This window comes from Sminthopsis crassicaudata, chromosome 2 (genome assembly GCF_048593235.1).
Source record: "Sminthopsis crassicaudata isolate SCR6 chromosome 2, ASM4859323v1, whole genome shotgun sequence".
In the NCBI taxonomy this organism is placed as follows: domain Eukaryota; kingdom Metazoa; phylum Chordata; class Mammalia; order Dasyuromorphia; family Dasyuridae; genus Sminthopsis; species Sminthopsis crassicaudata.
The window spans coordinates 196,668,188-196,677,754 of record NC_133618.1 but is presented as its reverse complement, the minus strand read 5'-3'; the positions used below and the strand labels follow the sequence as shown (position 1 = coordinate 196,677,754).

At 36.8% G+C, this 9,567-nt stretch overlaps 1 protein-coding gene across 3 annotated transcripts in view; it reads right to left on the bottom strand.

The window, feature by feature from the left end:
• Positions 1-1,498: 1,498 nt before the first annotated feature.
• Positions 1,499-9,567, bottom strand: part of COLEC11 (collectin subfamily member 11) — a 65,990-nt gene continuing 57,921 nt past the window's right edge. For 2 of the 3 annotated variants that reach the window (XM_074288056.1, XM_074288057.1), the window contains exons 6-7: positions 2,370-2,465; positions 1,499-2,198 (exon numbers count right to left, since the gene is read on the bottom strand). In XM_074288056.1, coding sequence (XP_074144157.1) covers positions 1,789-2,198; positions 2,370-2,465 — 506 coding nt within the window. In that variant the 3' untranslated portion in view covers positions 1,499-1,788. The remainder of the gene's footprint in view (positions 2,199-2,369; positions 2,466-9,567) is intronic. The other variant, XM_074288058.1, reaches the window with a different exon arrangement.

The window sequence follows — 9,567 nt, the reverse complement described above, 5'->3', positions numbered from 1 at the left end:
CAGGGAGAGAACTATGGAAACTAAATGTGGAAGGAAGCATAGTATTTTCACTTTTTTATTTGTTTGCTTGCTTGTTCTTTCTCATGGTTTTTTTTTTCCCCTTTTGGCCTAATTTTTCTTGTACTATATGACAAATATGGAAATATGTTTAAAAGGATTGCACATATTTAACCTATATAAGATTGCTTGATGTCTTGGGGAGAAGGAGGGAGAATATTTTGGAACACAAAATCTTACAAAAATGAATGTTGAAAAATATCTTTAAATGTATTTGGAAAAATAAAATACTATTGAGAAAAAAAAAAAAAAGAAAAATCTTGTTATTTAATTTGACTATACTCTCTAAATATCCTTTGCTTTGAGCTGCTTTGTCCTTTAGCTTTGTAAAAATTAACACTTTGGAGGGCAGGGCAGTTCACAAGCTGTGATTCTGTGAAGATGCTAACCTATAAGGTATTTCAAACCCGAGGCAGCATGGAAGGAATGGGGATATTATACATTAGGGGAGCCCACTAAATATTTACTCCTCCCAGATAGTATATTTGCTCTCTAAAAGTCACCTTTCATACCTTACCTCAAAGGTATGATTAATTTAGGAATTAGTACAGTGGTTGATGAGGGAAATGTCTTTATATCATGATAGTTGCCTGTAAAAAGTAGTAAACAGTAAAGGGATTGATGTAATGGAATGAACATTGAATCTTGAGTCAAAGGACCATGTCCAAATCTTGGCCTAGCTCTAGAGTTTGTGTGACCTTGAACAAATGACCTTCACCTCTCTGAGACTCATTTTAGGAAGCTGTAAAATGAGAGGATAGAACCAGAAAGATGATCTCCAAGGCCCTTTCCAGCGTTAAATCATAACATCCTTTGTCCTTTGAGTGCTCATGTCAGAGGTAAACCACCTGATCACATAATTTACCAAGGCCTTCTGGTGAAGTGAATAAATTAGTTGCCTGAAACACCAACCTTGAAAAGCACTCTCTCCTTTTTTCATTTTCTTCTTAGAGACATGAAGGGTTTTGTTAGTTGGTTTCTGACTAGAGAATGTGAGAGGAAGAAAAAATGGGCCAATGGAGTGGTGTGACAATAAAGGCAAGAACACAGATAATATAGGCACAAAGAGACACTCACTCAAAGGGATTTGTTTTGGGAGTAATTTTTTTTTTCTTCCTGAAATCCAAGTTTGAAGCACAGCAAAGTTGTTTCCTTTTGGGGCAATTCAAGCCCAGCAGGCATACAGAAATAAAAAGTGATATTTTCAAACCATCCACAGTAATTTCTGCAAAAGGAAGAAAGGGTTCTTTCTCCCCCTCCACAGTAACCAGAAGGAAACTAGGCGACTGTAGCCCCCACTGCCAATATCTGTGAGTAACTATTGTAACATTTTAAAATTCCATTTTACAGCTTAGAGACCGCCAAGGGCTTTTTTTTTTTTTTTTTTCTGTAGTGGGAACAATTCTGAGCGACATCCACACAATTAACATTTTGACTAAAGTAAAAAAGATATTAAAACTTTACTTCAAAAATCACAACCTGAGAAACATTTTTCTTTTCCTTCTAAACCCAGTACATTCTCTTAGGCTAAGATGAATGATGCCCTGATGGGCTAAAACCCTTCCCTTCTGAAGAGTAAACACTGATATTGGAAATACTTCTCATATTTACAGCTGTACATGTTATCTGATGTTGTCGGATACTTGGAGACTGTAGCATTAATAATTTTACTTTATAAACAAGTAGTGACTTAGCCAGACCCTGCTTGAGATTAAATAGGGGCCCTCAACCTCACACATTCTCCTTGTCAAATTCACAGATAAAATACATGGTGATATGACAGGCCACATCATTCCAGCCCCCAGAGGCTACCATCTCCACACAGTCCTCCTCATCATAAGCATTGTTGGGTTCTCCATTGCGCCATTTGTTAAAGGTCTGCATGGGGGATCGGTCAGAATACACAAAAGTGCCCTCTCTTTCCAGGTCATTAATCCCAATGAAAACTCGGGTGAGGCCGGCTTGGCTGACGTAGGATGCGAGCAGGCCGTTGGCGGCCTCGTCCTTGGGCATGCCCAGGTTCCCTCCTCTGCCGTGGCAGTACAGCTGGGCGTCCATGTATCTTTTCTCTTCCTTCACCAGCAGATATATCTTATTATCTGTCTCGCGCACACCAGCGACAGCTGCGGGGGAGGGCAGTGCTGAAAAGTGAGCACTCGCATTTCTATAAACAAACTTAATGCACACCACAAAAAGAAAATAGACACAGACAGCAAAGAGGATAACATAGCAACATTACTTAAGAGCAATTTTATCTTTGAGGGGAGGAAAATGCAGAAGGGAGGGGGGGAGGAACATGAACATGAACATACCATTTTTAATGAATTTTAACTCAGTTGTCAGTTGAGCCACCTGGTTATCCATCTCGCCGATGGCCTTTCGGAGCTGGCTACATTCACAAGGTATGCCTATGAAGATCAGGGTTCATTCATCATGAGGTTAAACATGGCAACAAGCTAAGAAGGCAAATATTTCCTACTTACAAAATAGAAACTGAAACCACCATCAAATCTAACAGCATCATTTTACAGATGAGGAAACTGAGGACTTCAGAACTAAAAAAGGTAACAGAAATCATAGATCACAAGACTAGTGTTCATATAGCAATTATAGTGTTAAAATTGGAAGAAAAACCTTGAAAGTCATAACTCTGACCCTTCATTTTATAAAAGAGGAAACTGAGAATTTCAGAAGCTAAAGAAGGCACCAGAAATCACAGAACACAAACCTCCTCAATCCTAGTCTAGTGTTCATGTAGTAGTTATAGTGTTAAAGCTGGAAGAGAAACCTTAAAAGTCATTAACTCTGACCCCTCATTTTATAAAAGAGGAAATTGAGGACTGAAAAGGTTAAATGAATTGCTCAGGTTCATCAGCCAATAATAATAATAAAAACAAGAACAACTAACATTTATGTATCTCTTACCATGTGCCAGAAACTATGCTAAGCACTTTAGAATTATTATCTCATTTGATCTTTACTACAACCCTAGGAAATAGATTCTAGTATTCCTATTTTATAGAGTTTACGCAAAAGTTTAAGGGAATTGCACAGGGTCATACAGCTGGGAAGTTATCTGAGGCTGGATCTGAATTCAGCTCTACCTGACTTTCCATCTCATGTTTGATTCACTCAATCATTTAGCTGCCCCTGGACTACACCAAGATGCATTTTAAAGTCTCTGAGGGAGATGGTAGACTACAGGCATGGAACAACGTATTTACTGTTAGCTCAATTGATGTGTTGGGTAGTTTTACTGAATTTTTTCTTCTTTCTTTTTAATTTTTTATAAAGAATGTCTCTCCAAGTGGACTATGGAGTCCACTATAGACTATACTATTAATAGTAATAGTAAGAAACGAAAATGAAGTAAAAATAAAAGATATCAATTATGTCATTTTTAAAAAATTGTCTCTAAGAAAAGAATAATCTTTGGTAACTTAGTCTTTACATTTGGAATGGGAAGGATGAAAACATTTTCCTTGCACTTAATCATACTCCTTCCTACTAGATTTTTATTTTTTCCCAGGAGTAGACAGTGTTGATATAAAAATTAACTAGTCAAGCTCTGTAATATAGCCTTTCATTTATTTAAAGATAGCTGCCCGTTCATAGCTGTCTGAATTGGTAGGGATTTTTTTAGGCCTCATTTGGTCAAACAGAGCCTCAAATGCCACACAAAAGAGGATTTCCCCTCTATAACCTCTTTAGTAGACAACCAAAGAGTTAAAGTTGAAAAGAGTCTAAGAGGTCCTATCTAACCCTTCCCTCAACACACACATACATACACACACACACAGGGTCATAGATCTGGGACAGGAAAAACCCATAGAGGCCATCAACTTTAATCTTTTTTCACAGATAAGGAACCTGTAGCCCATTGACATTAAGTGTCTTGCCCAAGATCAGAGGCAAAATTTGAACTCTAGTTCTGCGCTGTATGCTATACAAAATCAATCCAACCACTCCATGAGAGAGAATCTCATGTGTTATTTTAAGTAGTCATCATGTCTCATGGAAGTCTTTTCTCTCCTAGTTTATCATCCCTATTTCCCCTCAACTCTTCCTTATAATAATAGCCTGTGTGTGTGTGTGTGTGTGTGTGTGTGTGTATGTATAGCTTTAAGAATCATAAGGAGCTTTGTATTACATTATCTCATATGAAGTTTCACTTGCCTTCAATATCCAGTCACACACTTCTAAAGACACTGCACTTTGTCAGAGTCCCAGGGCATAGGGCAGTGGTCAAACAATAAATCAATAAACATTTATTAAGCACCCACTATGTGTCAGACACTAAATGCTGACAATTATGAAAAGAAGTGAAAGACAGTCCCTGCCTTCATTAACTGTCATGGTCCTTGTATCACATTATTGACATATTTAAAATTTTTAATCAACTACACACACACACACACACACACACACATACAAGAAACAATTAAATATCCATCCAATGGTACATGGCTGAATAAACTGAGGTAGAGCAATATAATGGAATATCATAATGCAATTATGATTGATGATTCTGGAGAGAAAAAAAAAAAAAAAAAGAAATCTGCAAAGACCTGTATGAAATACTGTGAGTGGAGAAAGCAGAATCAGAAGAACCAAGAACTACTTTTTTTTTTTTTTTCCCCAACTAGATTGAGATTTCATCAGTATAAGGAACTGTCAATGAAGACATTTCTTCTAATAATGCAGATCTGTTCCTGCACTGCAATCTATAATCTTAAGAGTGTTGCTAAGGACACTAAGAGGGTAAGGAATTTAATCAAGATTACATAGCCAGGATGTTTCAGGGACAGTATGGAAATTCAAGATTTCCTAACTCTTAACACTAGCTCTCTATCCACTATTCCATCTTGCCTCTTATCTATGGCTATATTAAAGAGAAAATTAGAGGGGGGAAAAAACCAACTATGACAATGTAGGCTTTTGTTTTGCTTTGTTTTGTTTTTACATTAAATAACTGTTAAGTCATTGTGGACATGTTGATGCAATTGATTTATTTGCATTTAAATAGTTGTGAAAGAGAAGTATAGGATCACGGATAGAGAACTGCCTTCTGAATGAGAGAAACTGAAGTACAAAGGGCTTGCCTCTGACATACTTTGGCTGTTTGACTCTGGGTAAAATAATCTCTCAGTAATGCAATCTGAGGTCAACTCTCTAATTCAACAAAACATTGAGACAGTAGCAAGTAGAAAGATCTTAAAATTAGAAATCAGTGAATGATCTACTAGCATTTTAGTGGTACAATTTATCATAAGTCTGGTCAGTGGTTTGTATGATCCATTGGCATTTTAGCATTCTAATATATCATAAGCCTGGACAGTAGCAAAAGAAATGGGTTAAATTGATTATCTACTTAATTCCTGGCTAGAAGCAGCTTTCTAAACTCTCTGTATGGGAGAGGGGTAGACTAAAAAAAGTTTGTTGCAATAATGTTCTAATCATATCATACAGTTACGTGGAACCAGAAGTCAGTATTCTGGAGAATATAAATATCTGGACAGCATATAAAAATAAGTGGCATGTAAACCAAAGTATCTTCAGATAATATTCAGAACTATCACTTGGGTGCTCTTGGAATCTAAATCTCCATATTTTTCCCTCTTTCCACATCCTCTCTTGGAATATGATGTTGTTATTCTATTGTATTAAAGTTAGTTTAATGTAGTTAATGTGGTAGTATTGGACAAGGAAGATATATATATATATATATATATATGTATATATATATGTAAATCTATAATTAGATAGATAAATATTCTAAATTCATCTATCTAAAGTCTCATTTCTCTCTCTTTTTTTTTATTTCTGAAGAAAAAAATATCTGTACCCAATGTCTCTACTTGTTCTCCACAGTTCCTAGCACTATGGTGTCAGCTCATATCACTCTACTAAAATATTTCACTCTAATTTCTCTCATCTCTCAACTATTAAATCCAATGCTCTTCTTTGAGCATCCTTGACATCTCTGTAGCATTTGACACTATTATCTACACTCTCCTATAGGGTACTCACATTCTGCTGGTTCTCCTCCTATCTCTCAAACAGCTACTTCACTATCTCTATTGCTCACTCTTCTTTCTAGCACCTTAGAATGAATGCCTCCCAAGGATCTGTACCAGGACCTCTTTCTTCTCTCTCTACTCATTTTCCCCTTAATAGCCTCATAGGTTCCCATGGCTTCAACTACCTCCTCTAGGCTAATGACTTCCAAATCTATATCTGTAGCCTTTACCTCTCTATTGAGTTACTTGCCCATGTCTCCATTACCACAAGATGTCTCCAGCTTAGTATTCCACTGGCATTTCAAACTCAATTACTCAAAAAATATACTAATTATATTTCCCTAAAACCTACTCTTGTCACAGTTTCACTATTTTTCAGTTGTACCTACCATCTTTCACCAAGTCTTAAATTTTCAGAACACTAAAGTTAAATTTGACTCTTTCCTTCATTTTATATCCAAACTATCACAAATTTAATCTTTGTTACTAATCATTTCTGACATCCATGGCCTCCCATTTATTTCCACAACAATCAAGTTCTATTGACCATTCACCCATGTGATTTCAATAATTTCCTTCTGCTCTCATCCTGGTTCAGTCCTTCCCCAATTTACTATCAAAATAATTTTTCTTGCTTAAGGATATGGTTATATCATTTCGTTGCACAACAATCTTCAGTGACTTCCTATTCCTTATAGAACAGAGTTAAAGTTTCTTTGCCTGGCATTCAAAATCCTCCACAATCTGATGTCATTCTGACTTTCCTGCCTTTTGTGGTTATGCACCACTGGGTATAGCTGCTCTTTAAGGGATAGCTAGGTGGTGAATCTAATAGAACACTGAGCATGGAATCAGAAAGACTCATCTTCATGAAGTCTCAGACACTTACTAACTGAATGACCCAGGGCAAGTCACCTAATCCTGTTAGCCTCTGTTTCTTCATCTGTAAAATGAGCTGGAGAATGAAAAGGCAAACCACTTTAGCATTTCTGTCAAGAAAACCCCAAAGGCATCACCAAGAGTCAGACACAATGAAATAATTATGCTTTATGCTTTCCAGATTTCAAGATTTTGCTCATTCTGCTCTCTATTCATAGCACTGTATCTCATTCTTAGCCTGTCAAATTTCTATCATTTAAGACCAAATGCAAATATCAACTCCTTCAGGAAGCTTTCTCCCTCTTAAGGAGCTTTCCCTTTCTGACCTCACATGACACTAATTTGCATCTTTCTAATGCACTTATGGAATTTTGTGAACTATAGTTTTCTGTGTTTGGAGCTTATTCCTCTACTAGGATCTGAACTTTATGAGAGCAGGGATCATATTTACTTAAACTTTGGATCTTCTCCCTCCCTCCCCACAGTGCCTAGCATAGGGCTCACAAAACAAGCATTTGATAACTGTTTAGAGAAAACAAAAGATAGTAAGACAAATGACCAAAAGCTTGCCTTTTTATTCCATCTCTACTACTGTCTTCCTGATTTTCATAATTCAGGTTCTTCATATACCAAATGGAGCTACTGTCACCTGTACTGCATACTTTTCAATAGCATTGTGAGAACCAAGTGAGACAGTGGATATGAAGTACTTTCATAAAGTTCAGTACAAATGCAATAAATTGTTACATGCAGCATTTTATACCCATGAAAAATAATGTCTGGCAGCATCTCCTAGCTGAAAGACCATTGAGATGGGTCTTGAAGCTTGCTCTTCTACTTGCTAAAAAGACCTTGAACAAGTCCCTTCTTAAAACTTCAGTTTCCACATGTATAAAATGGGAGTAAAAATACTTCCCATTACCTACCTCACAGGGATGTTCACAGTGTTGGCAAAATCCAATGAGATAGTACCTTACAACTGTATTTTACAAATGTATAACAAAAAGACAATGCTCAACTTAATCTGTTGTGTGACTACTAAGAATTCACACTTAAAACCTATGTTCTTACTTACAACTTGTCAGCAGCATATGATTAGGTTCATGTCACAAAGTTAGTCTGCTTTCTGAAGGATGCTACACTAAGATTCCCAACTTTGTATCTAGCCCCACAGCTTTCCCCCCCATATCTTGCTGCCAGCTCCAAGCAATTACCAGCATACACCCATTCTAGAACTCCTATATCTATTGGCTTAAGCAATAACAAAAAGAGAAATAAAGCAGATAGGAGTAGAAATGCAGTATATTGGACTTAGAGTCAAAAAGATCCAAGTTCCAGTCCTAACTCAAAGACTTATTAGCTATGTGATTCTGAGGAAATCATTTAATTTCTCTGTGCCTTGGTTTCCTCATCTATAAAAATGAAAAGGTTGGACTCAATGGCTTCTAAGTTCCCCGTCACTTCTAAAATCTACCATGCTATGTCATGTCAGAACAAATTCTTCATTTCTACAAATATAATATTTTATTTTATATTTATATTTATATTAATTGTATACTATGTATTGGGCAGGAAAGACCCTTAAAGTCTTTACATCCCATTTTGGGGAAGAGGGATATAGCATATAGACAGTTAAATACAATACAATATGGAAACCTATGGGAAATTCAGAGTATCCAAGGAAAAGGGATCAAGGGGTAATGGGAAAGAGGTCAGGGGAAAAAAGCCTATGACTACACAATGGATTGGGAGGGCAGGGAAGAGGAGAAAGGAGAGGAGGTAAAAGAAAAGAAGAAAGGAAAGAAGAGAAGAAAAAGGCAGAGAGAAAAAAGAGAAGAGAAAGAAAGGGAGAAAAAGAGAGAGGAAAAGAAAGGAAGGAAGGAAGGAAGGAAGGAAGGAAGGAAGGAAGGAAGGAAGGAAGGAAGGAAGGAAGGAAGGAAGGAAGGAAGGAAGGAAGGAAGGAAGGAAGGGTCACTGAAAGAGAAAAGAGGCCTCCAGATGGTCAATGAAAGAAATTCTTACTAAGTAATTTGTTGGGGACCCAGCCACAGGACACCATGCCATCATCTTCATCTCCCTTGTATTAAAACCTTTTGTTCTACCTCTGGGCCCCTTGCTAATATTTCCCTGCCTTCTCCTTGTTCTCTAAAGCCCCATCATTTACCTCCTCATTTCCAGCATCCTTTTAAATGATGCCTTCTCCAATTAGAATGTAATCTTCTCAAAGGCAAGAATTGTCTTGTTTGCTTGTATTTTTATTCATACTACTTAACATAGCATTTGGTATTTGACAACTGATTAATAGATGTTTTATCTATCAATCTATTTATCTAAAGATTATGCCAGTTATTATGCTATGATAGCATATATTAAAGAAAAAAAATTGCCTACTTGCTGTACCTCACCCTACCTCCATCCTCCAGCTAACAGCCTACTAAAAAGAACTGAAAGCTATAACATTTACAAAGCAAGAAATAATGGGGATAAAAAAGAAACACCCTTACCCCCCCCAAAAAAAAAGTGATGTAGGAAATTCTGAAAAGGGGGGTTCACTTTCATTTGTCAGGAAGATAGCATGTGAAGAAAGGGATCTCAGGTGGAAATAAGGAAA